Consider the following 27,300-nt stretch of genomic DNA (forward strand, 5'->3'; position numbering starts at 1 on the left):
CTATGCAGATGATGTCACTATTTACATCTCTTTTCTGGGTGACATTTAGGGAATTCTAGATAGGATTAAAACTGGCCTTGATTTAATGGAATCCTGGGCCTCTGAATTCAGGCTAAAATTAAATCAGGAGAAGACTAAATTTTTGGTAATAACTAATCTGTTTGACCATGATCCCTGCAGCAGTTTTAGCACTGACTGTATTTCTTATCCTTTGGAGTCCACTCTAAAAATTTTAGGGGTTGTTGTTGATCGGCATTTAACCTTTGAATCCTAGGTGTCCTCAGTGGGTTACTAAATCTTTTAAATTACTTTGGAAGCTGAAGTGTATTGGGCCCTTTTTTCCAACTGATATTTTCAGATTCAAATCCTTACTCAAAAAGGCCACCTCTTCACTGTATCTTTTGGCACATAACCACTTACCTCTATTCAGGAAACCTACACTGCCCCATTTGTTTAACTGCATACTTGTCCTTTAGATTGTAAGCTCTTTTGAGCAGGGACTGGCCTTCCTCGTTTAAAATTGTACAGCGCTGCGTAACACTGGTAGTATTAGTGTTAAGTAGTAGTAGTAGTAGATTACTTGTCCAGTCTCTTGTCTTGACCCAATTTGATTATTGTAATTCTATCTGTGCAGGGGTAAAAAGAATGTATCTTAGTTACTATGTAAGCCGCATTGAGCCTGCCATGTGTGGGAAAGTGCGGGGTACAAATGTAATAAATAAATAAACTGCCCAGAATACTGCGGCTAGACTTGTCATGTATGTACTAAGCTTTGAGAGGGCTGCTCCTTTGCTGACACATTTTCATTGGCTTCCCATTAGGGCCAGGATTGTATTCAAACTCTGTGCTCTCATATTTCAGATTTTGTATGGTATTCCCCCTGACTATATGTTGCCCCATGTTACTTTGCCTTCTCGCAATTCAATTTTTGGTGCAAGAGACTACCTGCGTCTTCATTTTCCTACCTGTAAGAAAGTAGTTTATGAATCTACTGCTGCACTCTGCAGCTGCTCTCACCGGTGCCTGCTACCCTGCCCCTCCCCCCCCCCCGGGTCTCTGCCAACTGTGCCTGTGTACCACTGCTAGCACTGAGCTCCTCCTAGGACCCGTCCCGAATCTGGGGCACATCCTAGGAGGTACTCAGTACTAGCAGTGGAACACAGGCACAGTTGAAAGAGACTGGGCCCAACTGAGCTGCATACATGCCAAGTGGGCGCGGGGAGGGGGCAGGACAGCAGGCACTGGTGAGAGCAGCATCAGAGTGCAGACAAAGCACTATGGCAGCAGTGCCATTAGCAGCCGCAATGCGGTGTCAGCAATGAGCTGGTAAACCACCCTCTCAGAGCAGGTCCTCCCGGCTCCCACAGACTAACTCCACTACTGACTTCATGGTCCTGGAGTGACCCAGACCCGAACACTGCAGGAAAACAATTTAGGCAGGTTACAGGTAAGACTTAAGAGCTGCAAACAGGCTACCGCTCCAGGCTTGCGCGGCTGAACTAAAAGGCTGTGCAGCCTAACCGGCGCTTAGAAGATTGGCGCCAATTGGTGGATCAAACTAGGTGGGCCTGAGCCGAGATTGGGTGGGCCTGGGCCCACCCATAGCTACTCCCTTGGCTGATAAATCATTGATTACCAATTACATTCCGTATTCAATATAAAGTTCTCCTTTTCGTCAGGGTACTTCACCATATCTTTCTACACTCACTATTCCTTATTCACCTGTGTGAGTTTTGAGGTCGGTGAATGATCACCGCAATTATTTGCCTGGTTCTTGCTTAGCTCAAATGGAGAGAGCACCTGGCACAGTGCCTTTTTCTTTGGAATACCATGCCATTGTTTCTGTGTAGTGAACTTTCCCTGAACTGGCTTTTTGAGCAGGCATATGTTGTGAACCGGTGAGCAGAAACTGGCGTGGATTGGCATCACTTACCTGAGGGGTGCAGTATGTTTGTTAGCTTTCTGTTTGTGAGTTTATGTTTCTTTCCTTTTTAAATTGTAGTTCTTTTTTGTTGTTTTTATTAGATTGTAATTCACTTTGGCCTGCTATACAGTTAAACTGGAACAAATAAATAGATAAATAGGGTGCTACCTCTTTATAGGCAGTGTTGTTACTATTTGAGTCCTGGACATTCTGTTTCAAGTCTCTGCTGTCCACAAGGAGCAAGCTGTGAAATGCTTATGGGGCCACTGTGTGATGGTTGATAGCAGACCCTAAATGGAGTGAGATTGCCAGTGCCACCCCTTGGCCACTCCAAGGCAATGGAGGGTTAAGTGCAGTGGTGTGCTGGTAAATGTTTAACAACAGGCTCTCTCCCTGGTCCACCTCTGCACCCCTCCGTCCACCTCTGCACCCCCTCCAAATTGCAGAGCTGGCTATAGCTGTGGAGAGAGCCTGGGGGGGGGGGGGGGGCAGTGCGTTACTCTCTCCAGGAAAAAAAAATTAAATGATCCCAGGTTCCAATCTAATTCATGTTTAATGTGGGATAAAATACCATAAATAAGTAAATAAATATACACTTTTAATGTTGAGCACCTGATTCTCAAAGTGGACATATTCCAAACACTATAATGAAAATGAAATGATTTTTTCTACCTTTGTTGTCTGGTGACTTTGTTTTTCTGATTATGTTGGCCCAGTATCTGATTCTGCTGCTATCTGTCCTCTTAACTCCATTTCCAGGGCTTCCTTTCCAGTTATTTCTTTACTTTCTGCCTTTCTTCTTCATTTCTTGCCCTATATCCGTAAGTAAAAACTGGGTTCTACTCCGCAGACTTGACTGTCCAGTGGATCCAGCTTCTGCCTATTTTCTTCATCCATGTGCAATTTTTCTTCTCTCTTCCTTTTCCCTCATCTCATCTCCTTCCTCACTCTTCCCTCCCCTCTATCCATGTCCAGCATTTCTTCTCTCTCCCTTCCCTCTCCTCCATCCATGTCCAGCAACTCTCCTCTCCCCTGCCCGCCCCTCCATCCATCCATGTCTAGCAACCCTCCTGTCCCCTGCCCTCCCCTCCATCCACCCATGTCCAGCAACCCTACTCTCCCTGCCCTCCCTCCATCCACCCATATCCAGCGATTCTTTTCTCTCCCCTGCCCCCCTCCATCCATCCATACCCAGCGATTCTCTTCTCTCCCCTAACCCCCCTCCAGCCATCCAAACCCAGCGATTCTCTTCTCTCCCCTGCCCCCCCTCCAGCCATCCATACCCAGCGATTATCTTCTCTCCCCTGCCCCCCCTCCAGCCATCCATACCCAGCGATTATCTTCTCTCCCCTGCCCCCCCAGCCATCCATACCCAGCGATTCTCTTCTTTCCCTTGCCCCCTCCAGCCATCCATACCCAGCGATTCTCTTCTCTCCCCTGCTCCCCCTCCAGCCATCCATACCCAGTGATTCTCTTCTTTCCCCTGCCCCCCCCAGCCATCCATACCCAGTGATTCTCCTCTCTCCCGATTACCTCCGTCGAAGTGGCTGCATCATTTAAAGCCCCGCCCATCTCTAACCTTCCCTTTGAGTTCATTCCCTCAGAGTCGCGCCCTCGCGGAAAGAGGAAATGACGTCAGAAGGCGGGACTCTGAGGGAATGAACTCATGAAGAGAAGGCAAGAAACGGGCAGGGCTTTCAATGACGTGGCCGCTTCGATGGAGGTAATAAAAATGATTTAAACCCCCCCCCAGGGCGACGCAGACAAATGAAGGCAGTGGTGGGAGGTGAGGTAAACGGGGTAAGCATGGCTTGTGGCGCTCTCCTGCCATGCTTACCTCGATTACCAGAGCCGGCTCGCCCTGCAGAACAACTGGCTCGCAAGATCTAAAAATTTAACAACTGGCTCTTGCAAGCCGGCTCGAGCTGGTTAAGTGACTTGCTTAAGGCCAGAAGGGGCTATGGTGAGATTATGAACTTGAACCCTCTGATTCCCAGTCTGCTGCTCTAACCATTACGCTCAGGGGCAGTCCAAGGTAAGATGCTGCCTGAGGCAGGGCTGAGATGCTGCCCCCCCCCCCCCCCCCGCCAAGTTATGGCATCTCCCCTTTCCTTCCTCCACCTCGTTCCCCGATTTTACCTTAAAAAAATTTTTTTTTAAAGCCAGCGGTGGCAGTGATTCACATATGCTACCCTGCTGCCAGCACCAGCCTCTTCTCTACTGCAGCTACCTCTGAGTAAATAGGAAGTTACATCAGAGAAGTGACCGCAGTAAAGGCAAGAAGCAGGTGCCAGCAGCAGGGCAGTGTATGGGAATTGCTGCCGGCGGAGGCTTTTAAAAATGTGAAAAGGAGGTAAAATTGGGGAACGGGGTGGAGGACAGAAGGGGGGAGATGCTGCTCCCAAGAGTGCTGCCTGAGGCCCCTGCCACCTCTGATTAGGCTACTCCTCTGCCCTGCCCTGGACATTAATTCTACTTTATTATGACAGGTTTTCTACAATATATAAGTCTGGTATGTGTTTGTTTTTTTGCAGAGTTTGGTTACTGGAGCTCTGTTTCTTTTATAAAGTTTGTGAAATAATCATAAAACGTATGTTCATGTGGCAGATTTTTCTTTTGAGATGGCAACACTAGTGTGGACAGTTGGTTGTAGAGGGGCAGGAGAAGGGTATAAAAGTAGGCGTGGCAAAGGATTTGGGGCATGACATGAGGGTGTGACAAGAGAGGAACATGGAGTGGGACAGGTGTTGGGTTTTTCTTTGGCAAAAAGTTGTCCATCTTAGCCTCATCCTGCCCCCCCCCCCCCCGACAACAGGTCCGGCAGGATGAAGGCTTCACCGTGCCCACAGCTGCCCAAACTCTGCTGCCCCTTTTGCCACCAACTTTTTTTTTTCAAGTTAAGAAGGATCCAGGAATCAAGGACTATACCCAGTGTTAAAGTGCAAGGCCAGAGACTGCATCAGGAGGACACCCCATTCTAAAACCCTGCCCTGTCCTGGTTTTAAAGTGAGGAGCACTTTTTGGTCATGTCCATTGATAAGGGATTTTTTGGGCAAAGTCACTAGATATCTAGGACAGCTGTGTGGCAACAGATTGACTGAGACAGTAAACCAGTTTTTACTGGATAAACCTGGGGCTTTTAGAGGAGCACCATTCTTCTTTTTCGTAAATTGTGCTTGCTGGGATGTAAATGTATACTTCATAAGCACATAAGCATTGCCACACTAGGACAGACCAAAGGTCCATCAAGCCTAGCGTCTCGCCCCCAACAGCAGCCAACCCAGGCCACAAATACCTGGCAATATCCCGAAAAAACCCAATACATTTTACGCTGCCCATCCCAGAAATAAGCAGTGGATTTTCCCCAAGCCATCCAGACCTTTTTTAAACCCCGCTAAGCTAACCGCCTTTACAACATTCTCTGGCAATGAATTCCAGAGTTTAATTACATGTCGATTGAAGAAAAATGTTCTCCGATTCGTATTAAATGTACTACTTTGTAGCTTCATCGTATGCTCCCTAGTCCTAGTATTTTTGGAAAGAGTAAACAGACGATTCATGTCTACCCGTTCCACTCCACTCGTTATTTTATAGACCTCAATCATGGATAACCCTATAACCTCCAGAGTATTGGCACTGGAGAAATCAAGTTCACCAGTTGGCTGTGTGGGAGGATAGAGAGTCTAGGGGATCCCTTAAACACTGAAAGAATTTTCTGTTAGTCTGCGATATTTATGTACAATCTCTGAATCCTCTGGGCTGTAGCTTGATTCTTAATACACTCTGAGAGTCCTGGTTCCTTACCCACTAGTTAGGGGGGCTATAGCCCTCTCTACGTTTGGTGTAATATCTCAAATATTTTGAACTTATTTGTTTGGGGATTGATGGGGGGTGGGGTGGGAATGCAGCTTTGACATCGTCATCTCCCTTATTGTTTGTTGCTTATGGGACTATAAGAGATCAAGCCCCTGTAGCTTTAGGGTTCATAAAATGTACAATTGAGGGAGGGTGGAGGGAATAGACCATAAACAGTTTTATGTCACATATGCTATTTCATATAAGCTTTACTAATTAAAGCTTTGGTATAAAAGTAGTTAGAGAGGAGTTTGGGGTAGGGTAAGAGGGATAAATTGTTAAAAGTTTGATGACTTATTCTGTTTCTAGCATGTACATTTTTGATATTTGAACTTCTGTACATTTTATATGGTTGAATGTGTTGCCTTTACATTGTCATCAATAAAATTGTTAAAAATTAAAGTGACCACTCTGGAAAAAGCTAAGTAGCAGATCCAAAATGTTGAGAGTGGCTGATTTTTCATGTCAGGGTTCCATAAGCAGTCTAACTTCTGTACCTTTATTTATTCCACATAAAAGGATGGGGCTTGGGCTTCTTGTATTACAAGTTGTTTGCAGTAATAGAATTCACTAAAGCCTTACTTTTTGTTTCTGCAGGCTTTAGTCACCTTTTCCCAGAAGTGGCCATTCTAGGCTGCCTGCCTGCCTAATGCAGAGAGGTGCAGCTGTTCATCTCCAGATATTAGACTTTAAGGGGGCGGGGCGTCGTCGGTGGGACAGGCTGTGCAGACAGGTCTAGATGTTCCCTGATACTGCCGGGCTTGCAGTGTTCTTGTGCTGAGGCTGTTACTCAAGTCCAGCCCACAGCGATCGGTCTCTCCTGCATGTTACACACTGTAATATGAGTAGAGAGGTGTGGTGGTAGCCGTGTTAGTCCTAGCCAGTGCCAATCATATTACACTGTCCCTTTTTGTGGCCTGCACAAAAGTTGATGCTGTTTCCGGCTTCAGTGCCGAATGTACAGCAGATGCAAATTTTGTATTGCACAGAATTCCTCCCAGGCGTAACACACTTCAATAAATTTTCTAAAGTATCTTCATCTTTTCTGCTCGTTACACGTCTCCTCCCCCTGGACTTTCTCCCTTGTATCTGCTCCCAGACCAATCCGTCACTCTCCCCATTCAAGACTGCTCAGTCTTGAGCCCCCTTCCCGCTGTTGTAAAGACTTTCTCACACTTTTGGAAGACTTTCGCCTGCGGCTGCTTCAGTGCGGGAATCTTTCCCAAACACTAGCTCTTCTCTCACCTGAAGGACTGTCTTCCTGAACGAATACCCAGGCACGATGGCGGCTTCTCCGCGTGTCTCTTTCCGAGCCGAGGCATGTCAGCAGATCCTGGCGGGGGGCTCGGCAGGTAAGAGTACAGTCACCGGAGCATAAATGTCACAAGTGTGCAGTTGTAATAGATCCTTTCACGTATCTGGCTAAAGCTGCAGTGATGTCAATTCTTCTGGTTATGTTGTTTGGGATACTGGCAGGAAACTTGCAAGTATTACTGTGTTTGCTGGTAATTCCTCCCTCAGGCCAGTGATTCCCAAACCTGGTCCTGGAGGCACCCGGTCCCCAGTCAGGCAGGTTTTCATGATATGATATCCACAATGAATATTCATAAGACAGATCTGCATACCAAGGAGGCAGTGCATGCAAATCTTTCTGCTGAATGTACATTGTGGTTATCATGAAAACCTGAGTGGCTGGAGTGCCTCCAGAACCTGGTTTGGGAACCACTGCATCAGGCCATGATGAATTGTGATACTAAGCATAAGTTCATTGTCATCTCTGTGCCATACAATTATTTTACACTATTCCCTTTCTATTCATTACATCTATTTTATCCCTCCTGTTCTTCTGTACACTTTCCAGCTGTGCTGAATCTCACATATTGCCCAATATAGCAGTGGCGTAGCCAGACCTGACATTTTGGGTGGGCCCAGAGCTAACATGGGTGGGCACTATGTATATAGGTTATGAGTAGCCTTTCTTGGGATACATACAGAACATAACTAGAATGTTTCCTCTAACAGCTTTCCATAGGAAAAATGTATTCAAATTCTGATAGTACCTCAATAATAGCAACACAAAATCCCTTCACTGCCAGGTACTTTGTGAAGTAACACTATATCCTGCAAAGAAGCTTCTTAGAGCCTATGCTGCAAACCTTAACACCAATTCTGAATAGGAATACCAGTAACAGTACCTTTAAAAAGGCAGCAGTGAATATGCACAACAGCAATACACATCCCATTGGAATAACCAGACAAGTCAGACTCATAGAACCTCACACAAACCACATGCCAGCAGAATCTCTCACCTGCTCGGTCACAGGTAGAACACAGACCAACCTTATCAATTACAAAATAAAGGACCAAAAATTTAAATTTGTCCTGTAGTCCTTCCTTTCCCTACCCCTTCTCCCATCCATCCCAGTGGAGCAGCATCAGCCCTTCCCTACTCTCCCCATCCATCCACATAGCCCAGCATCAACCTTTCCCTTCCTCACCATCCTTCCCGTAGCTAGGCATCAGCCCTATCCTACCCCCACCCCTCCCTATAGCCTCAGCCCTGCCCTACTTCTACCCATCCCCTGCCCTTCCCATTCTCACCCTCCCCCACCCTGAAGCACACCAGCATTAAATATAAAACATTTTGGTTTTTTTAATGTCCTTTGCACTGTAGAGTCCACCCCCACCCAGAAACTTGCCTACATTAAATACAAAACTTGTTTTTTTATTTTAACCTGGGCACTGTAGAGCCCACCCCCACCCAGAAACTCGCTTTTATTAAAATTTATTGTTGGTGGGTTTCTGGGTGAAGGTGGGCCCTTCACTGAGGAGCGCGGGGGGAATGCAAGGCAGGCGACCTGAGAATATCAACAGCCCATACTCATTTTGCAAGGCGATCCTACCTAGTATTTCTTTCCTTCGTTGAGTGTGGGGTTGATTGGTATAAACTCATTCAAAATCTTCCCTAATTACTCTGTTGCCCATGCCTTCCTGCTGGATCCACCAGCACACGACCCCTTCACACTTCTGTCGCCACCAGTATAGCGCACATAATTAGGGCTGGCTGGGCTTTTATACAACTTTCGCACACCTAAGAGGTGGTACCAAGGCAGTGGTGTGCTGGTAAAATTTTAACAACAGGCTCTCCGGGTATAGCCTACAATTTTTTTGTTGGGGGGGGGGCGCAGAGGCCCCAGTCTACCTCTGCGCCCCCCCAAATTGCAAGGCTGGCTAAACCCAGGGAGAGAGCCTGGGAGGGGGCAATGCATTACTCTCTCCAGAAAAAAAGAAAGATTTTAAATGCTTCCAGGTTTCAATCTAATTCATGTTTAATGTGGGATAAAATCCCCCCAAAAAGTAAATAGATAGATTGAAACTCTGAATGTTGAGCACCTGATTCTCATAATATGATGTCTGTTTTAGTGGACCTTTGACCAGGAGAAAAAATGTCTGCAAGTATATAACACATGCTAGGGTGTCCCTGTAACCAGCCCCTCCCTCCAAATGGCACACTAATTACGATTTATAACAAATTACTACTCTACCAATAAAAAGTTATACTTTCTCTATCTCTAGTACATCCATATGCTGCAGCAGCTGGCTGGTATGTCTTAAAATATAAATAAAATTAAATAAAAATGCTGTCCAACAATTAAGCACAATGTGGTTGCAGCAGCTCTTATCCAATCTGAACTTCTCCGGCTCCCTCCACCCTCCATCCCCATCCCCCATCCCAGACTCACACTTTCTGTGGCTCCTCCGGCTCCGTCCTCTCTGGTGGCGCTGCAGGTCCCTCTCTCCTGATGATCTGCTCTCTCTGACAATAAGAGCAGATCGGGAGGGGCCACCACAGACACCTTCCATCCAGCGTCTGTCTTCGCGCTGCAGCACAGCCAAGAGGACAAGGCCACGTGAAAAAGCTGCGATCAGGGGGGCACAGAGACTGCGATCAGGGGCGCACAGAGTGCCAGTGGTGACTGGCACTACCGGCAACAAGTCGAAAAGGAGCGCAAGCGAGCACACACTTGGCTGCTGCGCGTGCGCAATCAGTTTTTTTTTTAAGCAGTGCTGCTGGTGGTATACGTCGGCAGGGAACAGGCTACTTCAGCCAATCCCAGGGGCCTTCCTTCAGCTTGTCCCACCCCGGAGGGTTGAAGAATGGCCCCGGGATTGGCTGAAACAGCCTGTTCCCTGCCATTCTGACCCAGATTTAAAAATTAAGCAAGTCACAGGTAGGAGAGCTGCTGTTTTTGCTGCCAGTGCCGGCTACCTACATTTAAGTAGCGTAGCTGCGCAGCGGAGGAACTGACAGCGACTGCAGCCTATCTAGCACCTAGAAGATCCTCCTGATTGGAGGATTAGGACAAAGTGGGTGGGCCTGAACCGAGATTGGGTGGGCCTGGGCCCACCCAAGTCCACCCGTAGCTACGCCCCTGCAATACAGACTTCCAAACCGTCTGCTCCCTTTCCTTGTTCAGATACTGCAGAAAGACAACACAATGCAAAGCTCAAGATGTGTTTCAGATGCTTCCACATAGTTGGCATCAGATAATTATTCTTATTGTTGAGGTAACAGACATATAACAAATATTGGATTTTTGCAATGTTCTCTGCCCTGTACCCCTGCACATTTTGCAATGTTCTCTGCCCTGTACCCCTGCACACCGAAGCTCTTATTTTCACATTAGGGATGCTTTGTTATTGCCTTTTACAGCATTATTTTCTGATGAATTAAAAATTAATTGCATTCATTGTGCATCAGGAATCCTAAATTCTGCACAAATGTTCAGACTGATCTGGGAATTTGAAAGAGATGTCTGAGACAATATGCATTTGTTGAGAAGGAGCTGAGGGTAAATTTCAAAGCTGCTTCCATCTGCAAAACAGTGCTTGCAAATTGCTTGACCAGTATGCACATATTTTTAACTGCAGTGAGCTGAGGCACAGTTTTCACCTTTGTCCTCATGGCTTTGGAAATGTAGAGCTCCCAAGTTACCCAGTTCCAAGAGGGAGATTTTGGGCCAGTTCTGGCCAGTCCTGGATTTCTGACAACCCTATCGTGTTGCATTATGGGACCTGATGCCCTAATTTCAAAGGATAGAATTAAGGACTTCAAATACCATATTGCTTTGGGATGTAAGTTTAAAATTAGGATTGGTCTACGTCTCTCATGCTTGGAACTAGAGTAACTTGGCAGATCTGAAAATTTAAGTGTATGCAAATAAATACACCTGGAAATGTTGTTTGCCCCAAAAAGCTGGTGTGAATATAATTTTTAAGCAGATATGCATGGACTTACCAAAAGACCCACACAGGGGAAAGTATGAGAAGAGCTGCCAAGCTGCCGAGTTCCAGGAGGGAGACTTTTTGGCTCGTCCTGGGTTTGAATTTACAGCCACACTGCAGTGTGGAATTTGTAGTCCATGATGCTACCTATTGAAATCCAAGGATGTTTAATAACAGGAGACCAGCTAATAAAAAAAATGATCCCAGAATAAGTCCCTGGTAAAAATCGTCAAATACCAAAAAAGAACCAGAGAACTAAGGAATGGAGTCAAAATATAGATAGAAGATTGATCCGACACTTCAAAGCTAAATAGCTAAATAATTTGATAGGTGAAAATGGAGAGTTCTCAGAGTATTAACTCACCCAAGCGAGACTACACGCAAGTGATTTATGTCTCTAAGGGTAGACAAGCTTCTCAATCATAGAACCTCTCCGTGGTTCGTGTTTTTTTATATAGAACCCACAAAATAGTGCTCTCATAACCAAAAGTGAATAGCCTAAAATTTATTATTCTAAAATGATCCAAAAGTGTTCAGAGTCAATCGCTTCTATCTATTGCTCCATTCTACCTCAAACAAGGATTTTTCAAAAATCTGTAGCCTATGTTAAGGTCTACAAAACTTATAATTCACAATGAGGCACTTATCGTATTGTGGTGAGTAGCTCCCCTCCTAGATGTTCAATGGGATACTCCCACGCGTCCATTCATGTTGCTTTCTGCTATGTCCTCGTTCTTTCCATGTTATTTCCTATTTCTTGTAAGGACGGTTCTTATATCTCTGTCATCCTCACGAGGAAATACTCATGTTTTCTCCATAAATCATAGAATAATTAATATTAGGCTATTCACTTTTGGTTATTAGAGCACTATTTTGTGGGTTCTATATAAAAAAAACACGAACCACGGAGAGGTTCCATGATTGAGAAGCTTGTCCACCCTTAGAGACATAAATCACTTGCATGTAGTCTCGCTTGGGTGAGTTAATACTCTGAGAACTCTCCATTTTCACCTATCAAATTATTTAGCTTTTTAGCTTTGAAGTGTCGGATCAATCTTCTATCTATATTTTGACTCCATTCCTTAGTTCTCTGGTTCTTTTTTTGGTATAATGACAGGAGACAGCATGAGCCTGTCTGGCCCATTATCTGGGCTGAGGGCAGTGGATGGAACTTACTGCTATATTGGTCAGAAAACAATAGCAACTTGTGAAGTTTATATTGTTTTATTAAATCTCCTAGGTTTTGCATTCTCTGTATTAGGAGGGGATCGGTGTAGGATGTAAAGGGGGTTGGGGGGTTCCAAGTGGTCTGTGAAGGGGGGGGAGGATTATATTAAAAATATATTTATCAGTGCTTCAGATTTTGTTTTGTTATTTTCAGTGCTGCATTGTGGATTTCAGTTGTATGCTATTCCCTTGATTCTATATATCGCACTTTAATTTCTGCACAGAAATTGAAGCATGGTCTATAACAATGTGCATATCTTAATTGGTTAACTAGCTAATCAGTGCTGTCAATTGGATGTTAAGCAATTATCAGCACTAATTGGCATTAATCAAGATGTATGCATATAACTCGATAAGCGTATTCTGTAACGTGGTACACTTAAATTCTAACCCCCGTGTTTACTAAAGCTTAACTCGAGTTATCTGCAGCAGGGTCCATTTTGTTCCTATGGGCCCTGCTACAGATAACTTGAGCTAAGCTTTAGTAAACAACCCCCTAAGTTGCATAGTTGAAAAGGGGGCATGGCCATAGGCAGAGTGTGGGCATTTCTAAAATCTATGCATGTTGTTATAGAACACACTCACTCTGTGCCCAATTTAGGCGTCAGGATCATGCTAAGTTAAACATGTAAATGGCCACGACTGAATTTGGTCGCATGGAAAGGCGCTCAGCGTATTCTATATACTGTGCAGAAATTTAAGTCTATTCTATAAAGTATAGGCGTACTTTAGAGAATACGCCTAGGTGTATATTTTTTCCGTGCAGAATTTTCAGGCACCATATATAGAATCTAGCCCTCTATGCCTGTATTTTTGCTTATGATGACAAATATATTTCTATATAAAAACAATAGCAAATGCTTATGACTGTCTATGTGTGTGTTTTTTAAAAATTTGACAGCTTTATTTATTTATTTGAAAGCTTCCCATATCTAGATATATATCATGAAAATTGAAAATCACTAAAACAGCATTAAAAATTATTGTAGCTGGTAGAAACAACAGAAGTGACTCTCTGTATTTTGTGTTCATTTTTCTACACTGTTCTATATAGTACAGTAATACATGGCCAAGTCTCAGTGAAGATATACTGTTTCCTGATGGGTTCTTCTTAACTGTTGTTGTAATCTGCCTCAGGAAGCCTGGCGTTATTAAGATGGAATAAATTGAAATTAAAAGGAAGTAAAATTAAACTCTCCTGTTGTCGGTGCACATGGAATCACATCGTCATCTGTTTTGTAAAGGTTTACATTTTAGATACGCAAAATATTTTCCTGTTTTGAGCATGTTCTAGGGACAAGTGGTTTTATAAATCAAAATAATAATACGTATTTGGTTTCATGCAGATCTCTCATTTGTTAAAACATAACTAAATGAGCTATAATGCAGTCCAATGGTTTTCTGATATTTTGTTCTTGTAATGACTTATACTGTGCCAAAACTGAAAACTCTTATCTCTTCTTTCTGGACAATAATAACATCATGGGAGCAAGTCGATGGATATGTCTGAAACATTTAACAATGTTGAGATTAGCATATATACCCAACTGAGCATTTAAAAGTCTGTCCTTTATTTCAAATCTGTTTATTGAAGGAATAACAAAACTACTCCAAAGGAAAAAAAATTAACACCAACCGTAGCGAGAGCTTGGGTTCTTATAGCCCCCATTTGTGAACTACCAAATATAGTCATTCCTCCAGCTGGACCACCTTAAATCCCTCCCTCCCCTCCCCTCCCAAAACCCCAAGAAATAGAACGGTCCGATTAAGTGGAAACTATAAAACCTCATTATACTCTACTATTCACTGCCAGTTGTATACATGTGATTCAGAATCAAGCTCCTCACCATCTGTGTGAGAGACTGTAAGTATGGATCCGAAACAGAGAATTGTACACCTACACTGCCAGCTGATGAACCCCAGCACGTCAGGACCAGATAGATGGAGGCTCCAGGGCTACCCAACAATCTAAGATAATTTTTTTCCCTACTATGATAAACTTTCGAATTAGTATCTTCCATGGCCCACCCAAGCCATCCAGGCCCTCTAGTAAGTCAAATATAACCAAATCCACTGTAGAAGTAATATGAGTATGCAATAGAGTATTTACATATAAGACTATAGCAGACCAATATTTCTGAATCAGAGGACAGTCCCACAGTGCGTGATAATGTATTGTCTCTACCCTTACAGCCGACACACATTGGGGAGGCCAGTCTTCCTGCCTTATGCATATGGGCTACTCACTCTCCTAGCCAAATTCAAGCAGGAAATAGCAATAGGCAAAAATATCCACCTCCTTCAATTTGACATGTCTAGTGCATTCGACATGGTAAACCACAATTTATTAATAAGAGTACTAGATAAGTTTGGGATTGGTAGAAACATATTTAGCTGGATCAAGGGTTTCCTAACCACAAGAACATATCAAGTAAAATCAAACTCAAACATATCACAATGGAAAGCAGACTGTGGAGTACCACAAGGATCACCACTATCACCGATCCTCTGCAACCTAATGATAACCCCACTAGCCAAGTCCTTATCCAACCAAGGCCTTAACCTCTTCATCTGTGCAGACAATGTCACAATATACATTCCTTACAAATCTAAACTGACAGAAATCATTAATGAAATCAAGCTCAGCTTTTTAAACATCATAGACTTTTGGGCAAATGCATTTCAACTAAAACTCAACAAAGAAAAAACACACTGTCTTATCCTCTCATCCCAACACAGCGCGGACAACTCCACAATTATCAACACCCCAGATTACACCCTCCCTATCTCAGACAGCCTGAAAATCCTCGGTGTTAACCTAACACTAGAGAGCCAAGTGACATCCACAACAAAGAAAATGTTCCACTCAATGTGGAAACTCAAACGCATGAAACAATTCTTCCCGAGGGAAACATTTTGCAACCTGATACAATCAATGGTAATAAGCCATTTAGACTACTGCAATGGAATTTATGCAGGATGCAAAGAACAAACATTAAAGAAACTTCAGACCGCTCAAAACACGGCAGCTAGACTTATCTTTGGAAAAACGCGATTTGAAAGTGCAAAACCCCTCCACGAAAAACTACACTGGCTCCCAATCAAAGAACGCATTGCTTTCAAAATCTGCATTCTGGTTCACAAAATTATCTACGGTGAAGCCCCGGGATACATGACAGACCTGATCGACCTACCAACTAGAAACACATCCGAATCAACACGAACGCACCTAAATCTGCACTACCCAAGCTGCAAAGGACTCAAATACAAATCAACCTACGCATCTAGTTTCTCCTACATAAGCACACAACTGTGGAATGCATTACCAAAAGCCTTGAAAACTATGTACGACCACCTAAACTTCCAGAAAAAACTAAAAACTAACCTGTTTAAAAAGGCATACCCTACCAATCCAACATAAATGCCTGATCTCTGCAACACAACAAAACTAAAGTACGTAATGGACATAACACAACTCTTCTGTTGTACGATTCCCTAATGTGGATGTGCCACATGAACTTTATCTTACCACAATATCACTTTGTATTTGTTTACACCGGAGTCTGCAAACGCCTCTCCGGTACTATGTAAGCCACATTGAGCCTACAAATAGGTGGGAAAATGTGGGATACAAATGTAACAAATAAATAAAATAAATTGCCCAAGCTATTTCATCAGACATTACGGGGGAGTTCAGGAAGTCCGCGTCCTTAGCAGACAATTGAGGAAGATCTATACTTTCCAGATACACTGCCCTCCTCCTCCGGGGCGGCATATAATGCAGCATAATACTCTTTAAAGATTTGACAAATCTTAACATCAGTATGGCAGATCAACCTACCACCCTTCTGGGCTCTGCACGAGTAGAGACCAACTGGGCCAATAATTGTCCCCCTTTGTTACCATGTTTATAGAGGTGGTATTTTTAAAAGGTCAGAGACGTTTTGGCCCTTTGGTACAGTAGTTCATTCAAAGAGGTCTGCAAAGTCAAAAGATCTTATTTAGTGACATCAGTAGGTAGAACCCCATGTCGCTGACGAGCAGTCCTGACCTGCCATTCAAGGCGGATAATGTCCCGATCCCTGGTTTTCTTTTTGTAAGAAGAATAACTAACTATATCCCCCCGAAGTACCACTTTTGCCACTTCCCAAAATAAGATAGGGTTATCTTCATTCTTGGCATTATTAAATTTGTACTTCACCAACAATCTAAGAGATTATCCATAAATCTAGTATCCCCATATAGATCTAAAGGAAATTTCCACACCATAGGCCCCTGCTCAGTACTGACCTCTACCAAATCCACTCATACCATTGCATGGTCAGAAATTTCTCAGGGGCTTATCTCCACCCCCCGATTAGATGGCATGAAGGATGCCATCCATTCAGGACATCAATGCGAGAGTGCATTCCATGTGCCCGGGACAAGTGTGTGTAATCCCTGTCCTGGTGATGTAAAACTCCAGATATGTAAAAGATCTAATACATGCCACAGGGGTGGATGACCTCTGTTGATACTGAAACAGGTGGCATTAATGGGAGCCGACTTATCAACGGAGGGGTCCCATACCCTATAAAAATCCCTACCCAATATCATGGGAGTTGTACCAAAATGCAACAAAGTATTGCACAATCTCTGAAAAAATCAGGCATCATACTGATTTGGGGCATAAATATTGCACAACACTAATTCCCGTCTATCTAGAAAATGTTTACGAAGAACGAACCTAAACTCCGTATCCTCCTGTACCTGCTGGGCTCGGGTCACCTTCCGTTTCCACAACAAAATTACTACCCCCTCCTTCTTTCCGATAGCTGGAGTTGCAGTTTAATTCCCCACCCACCAAGCATTCAGTTTCTCATGTTCAGACCTCGAGAAATGGGCCTTCTTTAGAAAGGCTACATCCGCCCGATGTCTCTGGAGGGCCTGAAGAATTTTCTTACATTTTAATAGGCAAGGAAATGCCCCCCACATCCCAAGAAATTAAGAAATCCATATAATCCCAGTGAGGGCCCTATATCTCCACTTCTATGCCAAGAGGACAGAGAGAGTGGGGGAGGTGTCCCAGACATCCACCCCCAGTCCATCTCCAGTCTCCCGTCCCTAACAATTTCACACAGCTCTACTGCATGTGAACCCAGCAGATATTTCCCCCTTCACAAAGGACAAGGCAAGTTCCACTGAATCAGATGTCCACCCCACCTCCCCTTCCCTCTCCAGCCCCTCCCCCAAACTATGGTGTTCCACTTGAAACGGGAACACGACTTCCACCAATATCCATTTCCTTTCACCTCTACTCCCAACCCCTACCTTGAAATTCTTAGAAATCAGCCCTCTACCACCTCGAACTCTAACATCCCTCCACCCACACCTAAAACCACATTCCCAGCTACACCAACCCATAAAAGGAGGTAAACTGCAAATAGTGAAATGAGTCTATCAAACAGTCACTCTATGGTGGAATGTTTGAGTCCTCTCCCTTGACTGACCAAATTGAGAGGCATGCTCCACTCCAGGCACCAAACCAGGGGTTCTCACCGTTGAGGGACCCTAATCACTGGATGACTCTGCTGATTTAAACTCATCCTGCATCCCGATTCCTCCCTAAGGAGCTAAGTTCCTTGGGGGCAGCCGTGAATATCCTGGAAGCGGCATTGTAGTATGTCCTGTCCCTCTTCGGGGATGCTGTGGTCGAGGGTCAGGAAGGATGTTATTCCCTTTATTAAGCTCTGAAATGAACTTCTTGGCCTCTTTCGGGGTAGACAGGAATCTCTGCTTGCCATTCACCGTCACCACCAGTTTGGCTTGGTGCCATAACCCTATGCGCAGGCCTCTATTTTGTAACTCCAATTTATATGGAAAAATTTCCTTGTGCTTCTGTACATTTTCCAGACTGAGGTCAGAAAAATCTGGACCTCCTTGATCATAAGTATAAACTTTTAACTGTCTGGCTCTCCTGGTCACTGATTCCATTTCTCGATAGCACAGTAACTTGACCACAAAGGTTCTTGGGGGAAACGTAGGCTCCAGACATGGCCGCAGCTGTCTATGGGCTCTTTCTATTTCATATTTTGGGACTGCAGTAGTCTCAGGAAAACAGGTGCAGAGCAGGTGTGAACATAGGTTTTTACCCTTTTTGCCCTCCAGGACTTTGAGGATCCTCAGATTGGATCTCTGGCTCCTGTTTTCATAATCTTTCAGTTTATCCATCAAGTAATCCACCTGCTTTTGCAGTGCACTTCTAGAGGATTTTTCCTCCTTTCCTTTCACTTCCAACGCCAGAAGCTGGTACTCAAGTGAATTCAAGCGATTAGTAAGGGCATCAAATTTGTCCTCCAGTCTCGCCAACACTAGTTCAACTGTTTCCGTCTTGGCCCTCTGTATTTCTTTGAGAACTAAATCCTACATGACTTCTGGCCATTTGAGTTGAGCAGCCATGCTGGAAACAGTAGAGGGTGCCAGGGACATCATCTTTACTGGGATAGAAGGGATCTTACCCAAAAGTCCAGGTTTCGCGGCATACATGTCCTTAATAGAGACCAGTGTTTTCGGTCTAAGTTGTTTAGGCATGATAGTACCCAAGGAAGGAGTCTTGAAAGCTGTTGAAAATTCCACCCAAAGGCATGCCTTACACCTACAGTCGATCTCCACGCCAGGCCACCAAGTGGAGTATTGCAGAGCCTTGGGGCAGATAATAGTTCTTGAGGGGCAGCTGAGAAGATGCTGAAGCCCACTGACTTCCTTCAGTCTGGCCCACCTCACTCCACCCGCTACTCCAAGGGCTGAGCAGCGATGTCCTGTCAGTGTTCCTTGGGAGGTGATGTGTTTGAGCTGGAGCTCAGACTAAGATCCACGTCTTTAGGCCCCTGCTGCTACTGGGACAATCCAATCAAAATAGAAAAGAAAAAAAATCATATGGGTATCCCGCGGACTGTAGGATCCAATCCCCACACAGTCTTTATGAAATATCGTTCCACAGATTTGCAAGCTATACCATTAAAGCTGCAGCTGTCTTGCTCCTGCAGAACATCCAGGCAGATGAGCTGAGTGGGGTCCTTGCAGTTATGTTGCTGGACACGCTGAATACAACCGCTGGGGCCCAGCAATGTGCAGGGAGTGACCAGAGAAGCTAACACAGAGAACAGCGCCATATGAGTGCCTCACGCCACTGCGGGATGCCCGCACTTCCTTTGTCTCTCTGCTCCCTTAGCATCACAGTCTCCAATGTCCTCCGCTCACTTCGTCCCCGGTCTTGTCACAGGACATCTGTCTCAGCACACTTGTCGGACCCAGACCTTGCAGCCGTAGCACCAAGGAGCTCTGACCACTCACACCTGCAGTTCAGCGGGCTGTCTCTCTGTTGCAGTCCTGGACCCGGACCCTTCAACTGCTCTGTGTTTCAACTGAAGATCTCAACGGAGCCTCCCCACTAAATTGTTGGTTGTGGAGGCTTGGGCAGTTTTTGGAACAGGTGGGTTCTGCCCTGGAGGGTCATTGGGGGCGAGCATCAGGAGGTCGAAATGCAGAGCTCTAGTTACCAGTGTCCATCTTGACTGCGAGCTCCGCCGGAAGTCCTAAAAGTCTGTCCTTTAATGATTCTGCATGTTCAGAAATCATAGCCATAATTATAGACAGTTATTAAAATATTATCACATGCACACACCAGAACAGGCATCCATTCACACATTGCAAAAGTAAACAACAACTTCAACAGAGTACATCCAAAATTTATTTTTTATTTCTTCTTTTCCATGTTCCAAAATTCCAGAAAGCAGATGTACAGATCAGTAGGACCCAAATCAGTCCAAAACAAATAAAATCAGAAATAACACAGTTTATACCTAATAGTTGAATCACCTTTAGGTTTCACCTTTGGGTTTAAAAAGCAAAACCATATGCATGTAAGATCTGGATAAATGAATTAAAACCATCAACGTTTTAAGCAAATACCCCAAATGTGTAATACTTGGAAGCAATAATGAAACAGTGATGGAATATTCACATAGCAGGCAACCAACAGATTTATTTTCCACTGAAAATAATTAATTTTGTATAAACTTGCTGGCTAGTGTGCCACTTATATCCAAACAGACTTTAAGTAGAAATAAATATGTATACAACCGAACTGGCATATTAAGAATGACTCTGGACTTCTGCATGAAGGTAGTGCGTCCCTTATTATTCAATACCTCTTTCTTAAATAGAAGAATAAAATATATCAAGTGCATTTTTATAATATACCACTGCATTCCACAAAACAAAAGGAGCAAGTTCCCACATCTTTCTCTTTTGATCTAGGCACAGAGAAATAAAGATTATAAATACTCCCAGTTCAACCTAATTAAGGTTTAAAACAACCTTTGTAGTTAAAAATAAAAACTGTGAATGTTGAGCACCTGATTCTCATAACATGATGTCTGTTTTGGTGACCCTTTACTAGGTGAAAAAAATCTCAGCACCAATACAATGCGTGTTAGGGTGTCTCTATAACCAGCCCCTCGAAATGACACAATGATTACGATTTAGAACTAATTATTACTCTAACTGATGAAAGGTTATTCCTTTCTGATACTTTCTCTGTGTACATCCATATGCCACACAAGCTGGCATGTTTCTAACTATAAACGAGATAAAATAACAATGAACAACAACAACGTGGGTACAGCACCAATATGGTGCCTGCGCGGGGGAGGGGTGGGGTTCGTCTTCAGCCTTGGGAAGTCATTCCAGCTTCTGTTTTATTAAACTTCCTTGTTGAAATCAGTGCTGCAGATCCCATAATGTATCAGGATAGAGTTGCCTGAAATCTAGATCTTGGCCAATCCTTACCTGTGTAACTTGGTAGCTCTGTATGAGAGTACTAAGTATCCATGTGCAAATTGATAAAATTACCCTCAGTATATATAAAATAAAGCAAAATAGAACAAGTACGGAAAGCATTTAGAAGCATGGCTTTGGAAATGCTTTTGTAGGAAATGGTGGGTTGGGGACTGCAGTGTGCTGGTGTTGTAGGTGTGTAATGGAGGGTTCTGGGAGGATGAATCTGATAAGGATCAGGAGTGGTTTGTGGAAGAGCTGTATAGGGGATGTGGGATAAGGATTATATTTGTAGATAGCAGATATGTTTGAGAGGGAATGTTAATATGGGAATGAGTCAGAGTTGATGTTGGATGTTCATGAGTGGAGGGGATTGTGTGTGGAAAGTCTGGGAAGTATGGAAGTGTGTGGGAGGTGATGGATATGTGGGTTGGCGTTTGGGAGGGGGTTGAGTATTGTGTGTCAAGGTTATAAAATTTTATTTTTTTAGTGGGTAGGGTTGTTCATGTACCAAGGACTGAAATGTGGTTACGGTAGGGGTGTGGATGTATGGGTGGGAAGGGGGGGGGGGGAAGAATGTGAATTGTAAGTGGGAGATTGCTGGGGTACATTTGGGTGTTCAGGTGGAGGTATGTAGTCTGGAGTTTGAGGGATGCATGTGCAAGTTTTGGGGAGACTGATTTAGCCTAGTTTGTAGATTCATTTACTTGCTTTTCCATGTCGTAGCTCAAGGCGTGTTAGAATCAGGCATAAAATATTGTAAGCCCTCTGGGGAAAGAAACTATCTAAGGATCTAAGGGCTAGATTTACCAACCTATGATAATGCATTATTGCATATTACTGCTGTTTACATTGTCACATAGTAAATTATATCAGATATTGATTGAAACTGCTAATTTTGCCTGGTAAGGTGGTTAGGGTTTTAACTGCTGCTCCATATTTAGTTATCAAACCAAAGACACAATAAGGCTGGCACATGAGAGGATGTAAGACAAAGGAACACTAGGATACATAAGAGGGAAAATGTAACAGGTGTAAAAAGGCAGTTTACACAGCATTGTACAGGAAAAGAGAAAAACAAGGAGAAAGCAGAAAATATTGATGGTCCATAGAATACTAGCTTAAACCTGCAGTTATGCCTAACTTTAGGCATGAGTACTTAGTCTAGCTCAATGGCTGGTATAAATGCTTGTGCTGGGTACACCCCTGACCTGCCTGTACCCCTCCCTGGCCCATGCCCCCTCACAGTTGTGCATTATAGACTTTGTGTTCTCAATTTCTAGAATTCCTACTAAGGGCATTTATGGGTGTAACTGCTAATTAGTTCCAGTCAGATTGGTTGTTGATGCCAATTAGCAACTAATTATTAAATTAAGTTATGCACCTAATTGCCACTGTTCTATAACTTGTGTGTGTGCACTTTCTTCCTCACATTGACCCCGATGCTTAAAACTACAGCGCTGGAGAAATAGTGCCAGAACAGCGCATCAGAACAACTCCCTAACGCTCAACGCTAATGAGATGAAAATACAGGCACGCTCATTGCATTGCGCATTAGGAAGATGTTCGGGAGTTAAGGGGGAGGATGGTGCCTGGCACATGCACTCAAGATTTATGCGTTAAGCACAGCTCTTGAGCGCATACCCAGAATGCCAGAGGGGGAGGAGGGAAGGATGGGGAAGAGGTGCCGGTTACCAACTCTACACTTGACTGGAAGGTATAACCTCTTCTAACACTACTAATAATCATAGGAATTTTTTCAGATGGAGAAGACAAATATCTGGTACTTGGTTTCCCAGGGCTTTAGCTGGGCTTACTATAATAAAGCAGGGTTTTCTGTGATTTTTTGCTGTCTTATCTAGGACAATATCTAGACTGGAGTGAACTCTGAAGTTATTTTGTTTGTGTCGGTTCAGGCGCAGAGCAGAGACGCAGGCTTTTTCCCATTGGCTGCTTCTTGCTCTTCTTTTCAGTCCTCGCTCATCATTCCTCCCAGTCCCAGTAATCAGATGATGAACTCTACAGTGTGTCCAAAAACCCTAATGCCAGCTCTGATTTACACACACAACTCGCTAAGCGTATTCTGTAAGGTGGTGCGTGTAAATTCCAAATGGCACAGTTGAAAAGGGGACATTTCTAAAATCTATGCACATTATTATAGAATACACCCACTTTGTGCCCAATATAGGCATCGGGATTTATGCCAAGTAAAATAGGCCTAAATGGGCGCGATCAAATTTGGTCATGTGGATAGGTGCACTTCATTATTTTATATACTGTGCGGAAATTTAAGCCTATTCTATAAAATGTAGGCGTACTTTACAGGATATGCCTAGGCGTATTTTTTTTTACTGCATGGATTTTTCAGGTGCCATATATAGAACCTACCCCTTAGTGCGTAACTGCAAGGAGGCGCAGCTTTGGGTGGAGCATGGGTGGGTCCCACACTTGTGCATGTAACTTATATGCGTTAAAGAGTAACATTTACATTCTCACCTTTAAGTGGCTAAATAAATGTTGGCTCACAAATTCAGACTTGCACTGGGTATACAGATGCCATTACCGAATTTGCGCTCAGTGCCCTGTGTTTTGGCGCCCAAATTTCAGTGACTTTTATAAAATTGCCCCCATATTGGATAGATATTGGGGTAAGAGTACAGAAAATGATAGGCCATATGGTCTTTTACCCCTTTCTTGTCTGCCTATCCAAACTCAAAAGGACAGTTTCTATAATCCTGTCTTCTTTCTCAGAGATCCTCGGTGCTTGTCCCATGCTTTCTTGAATGCTGCTACTATTTTATTTCCGCTACCTCCACTTGGAAGCTGTACCGTATGCCCACCACCCATTCTGTAAAGAAATATTTCCTTAGATTGTTCCTGAATTTGCTCCCTTTCACCCTCATCCTATGAGTTCCAGTTCCTTTCTATTACTGAAAAATGCCTGTCTCCCATTTATTTATACTTATGAAGTATTTAAATTTCTCTGTCATGTCTCCTCTTTTCCACATTTCCACCAGGTTATACCTGTTCAGTTCGTTAAGTCTGTCCCCATATATTTTATGAGGAAGAGCAATCATTTTAATAACTACCTTCAGGATCAACTCCATCTAATTTCTATCATTTTGAAGATGCAGTCTCCAGAATTGCATTCCAATGGAGGTCTCACCAGAGTCTTATACAGAGGTACTACCACTTCCTCCTCCTTCCTGCTGGTCATTCTTTTCCTAATGTACATAGGAACAAAAGAGTAGCCATACTGGGTCAGACCAATGGTCCATCTAGCCTAGTATCCTGTTTCCAACAGTGGCCAAGCCAGATCACAAGTACCTGGCAGAAACCCAAATCATGACAACATTCCATGCTACCAATCCCAGGGTAAGTATTTACTTCCCATGTCTGTCTCAATAGCAGACTATGGACTTTTCCTACAGGAATTTGTCCAAACCTTTTTTGAAACACAGATATGATAACCGCTGTTACCACATCCTCCGGCAAAGAGTTCCAGAGCTTAACTATTTGTTGAGTGAAAAAAAATATTTTCTCCTATTTATTTTAAAAGTATTTCAATGTAACTTCCTTGAGTGTCCCTTAGTCTTTGTACTTTTGGAATGAGTAAAAAATTGATTCCACACCACTCAGGATTTTGTAGACCTCAATCATACCTCCACTCATCCGTCTCTTTTCCAAGCTGAAGAACCCTAACCTCTTTAGCCTTTCCTCATATGAGAGGAGTTCCATCCCCTTTACCATTTTGTTCGCTCTTCTTTGAACCTTTTCTTATTCTGTTATATCTTTTTTGAGATATGGCGATCACAACTGAACGCAATACTCAAGGTGTGGTCGTACCATGGAGCGATACAGAGACCTTATAGTATTTTTGGTCTTATTTTGCATCCCTTTCCTAATAATTCCTAGCATCCTGTTTGCTTTTTTGGCCGCTGCCACTGCACACAGCGCAGAAGATTTCAGTGTATTATCTATAACTATACCTAGATCTTTTTCTTGGGTGCTGACTCCCAAGATGGACCCCTAGCATCAGGTAACTGTGATTTGGATTATTCCTTCCAATGTGCATCACGTTGCATTTGTCCACATTAAATTTCATCTGCCATTTGGATGCCCAGTCTTCCAATTTCCTAAGGTCTTCCTGCAATATTTCACAGTCTGCACATGTTTTAACAACCTTGAATAGTTTTGTATCTTCTATTTAAGGTTGTTAAAACCAAACATCCTCCTTTTTTTTGTGTCACATTATTTACCTGTTTGACTATCTAAGCTCATCATATATAATCACTCCAGGTCCTATTCTTCTGAGCACAGCAAAACTTCACCATATATACTGTATTGGTCCCTTGGGTAACACTGTGGGGGTCAATATTCAAAGTGATTTCACCAGCCAGAAACAGATCATAGACGGCTCAAGTTCTTGTTCGAGGCACTTAACCAGTTAGTGCCACAATATCAGCACAGACCATTAAGCTTAAAGCTGGCTATTCCATAAGTGATGCATGGTGGAGTCAGCATTTATGCGGTTAAGTGCCTATTATTCAGCACTTAACCATTAAGTTTAGCAGTCAGATCATTCCACATAAGAGATAGCAGGCCGCATAAACCTGGATATTTCACTGCTGCTGGCTGAATATTGACCCCCTGTATTTTTAGCTTTAAATTTTATCTGCCAAGCTCTAGACCACTGCTCAAGTTTCGCTAGATCCCTTTTTATGTTTTATGCACCTTACAGGGACCTATCCTGATGCAGATTTTAGTATTTTCTGCAAAAACACATGTTAAAGTGAAAAAATTCTAACTCATAAACTTTTTTCTTTCTTTGTGATATATTGACATTCATTCCTTTTGGCAAACCCCCCCCCCAAAAAAAAAAAAACAACCAACCAGAAAGAAAATATAGGGATACCTCAATATACACAACTTTCCTCACATTACTTGAGATGGAGAATTAAAATTACTGACAGAAAAGTGAAAATAAATATTGCTGGACTATGAAGAGGCTGTCTTCACGAGGTGAAAGTCCACCTGTGCTCTTCAAGTTAGGGTGAGTTATAGATTGAAAAATTAACTACCAGAAAGAAAAATCTTACGACTTATAAGAGGAAGGGAAAGGATCTTTTCACAGGCAACCAAATAAGGCAGAAGTGGCTAGCTCGAAGCAAGTGGTATTCAAGGCAGCGAATGAGGAGTAGGTGGAAGTTAAAGGTCATTAAGAAAATCATGAGCAAGGATATAGGACAGCCAAGGAGCACTTTTAATAAGCATTTCCACTTATAAATCCTGTTTTGTATGAGGAAAAAGCATCGTTGCTCACCTGTAGCAGGTGTCTTCCAAAGACAACAGGCCATGTCATCGTATTGAGGCCCTTGTGAAAGTTTTGCTAGATATCATACACACAGCAGCAGCAACTTGGTCCTTTCTTTTGCTTTGTACCATCAGAGACAGTGTATTCAGTTGAATTGTGCTGGCCAACCTGTCTGATGTTGCAACTCTTGTATGTTTCTCATGTGCATGCTTCTCTTGGACAATGGACAATAGATAAAACTGTAGCCGACTTATGCTGAACTCCTGTAAGCCACAATGAACCTACAAACAGGTGGGAAAATGAGGGATACAAATGCAGAAATAAAAAAAAAACTAAACTAAAAAGATGAGCAGCCTTGTTTTGGGAGTCACCAACTTGCGTGCCGGACTCAGTCCTGCATGTTAATGGAAAAAACATTATTGTGTTCTTGTAAGAAGTGTTTTTTTTATAGACAGCCAGGTGATTAGGTACACAGTCCCAAACACCTCTCCAAGAGTTGATTATGTCTTGAGATATGAAGCTAAGTGAGGGACTGAGAAGACTGCTGAGTGTGGGATCCATGCATAGAAGACATGTACAGATTTAATTCTTTGGAGCAGATGTAAATTTATGCTTGAGGATTTGTGCACAACTAGGTCTCTGCCTGGGTGCATATATTACGCCTGAGGCATTTCTGTACAGCTGCACAATGCAGAATGTTCTCAGAATTCCAGTTCCTCCTTTGTGTAGAATTCAGCACAGGGAAAAGTTTTGCAAGGCAGACAATGGCAGCTGGCATCATTCCTCTCCTCTCTCCTCTCCCCTTTCCTGCACCAGGAAACCCCTCAGCCGCTCTCTCTCTCTCTCCCCCCCACAATGCTGGAAAAACACTAAGCAT

At 43.4% G+C, this 27,300-nt stretch overlaps 1 protein-coding gene across 1 annotated transcript in view; it reads left to right on the top strand.

The window, feature by feature from the left end:
- Positions 1–6,702: 6,702 nt before the first annotated feature.
- The window catches only part of SLC25A21 (solute carrier family 25 member 21), a 672,604-nt gene continuing 652,006 nt past the window's right edge, over positions 6,703–27,300 (top strand). The window contains exon 1 of the mRNA XM_030215218.1: positions 6,703–7,131. Coding sequence (XP_030071078.1) covers positions 7,062–7,131 — 70 coding nt within the window. The 5' untranslated portion in view covers positions 6,703–7,061. The remainder of the gene's footprint in view (positions 7,132–27,300) is intronic.

This window comes from Microcaecilia unicolor, chromosome 9, assembly GCF_901765095.1.
Source record: "Microcaecilia unicolor chromosome 9, aMicUni1.1, whole genome shotgun sequence".
In the NCBI taxonomy this organism is placed as follows: domain Eukaryota; kingdom Metazoa; phylum Chordata; class Amphibia; order Gymnophiona; family Siphonopidae; genus Microcaecilia; species Microcaecilia unicolor.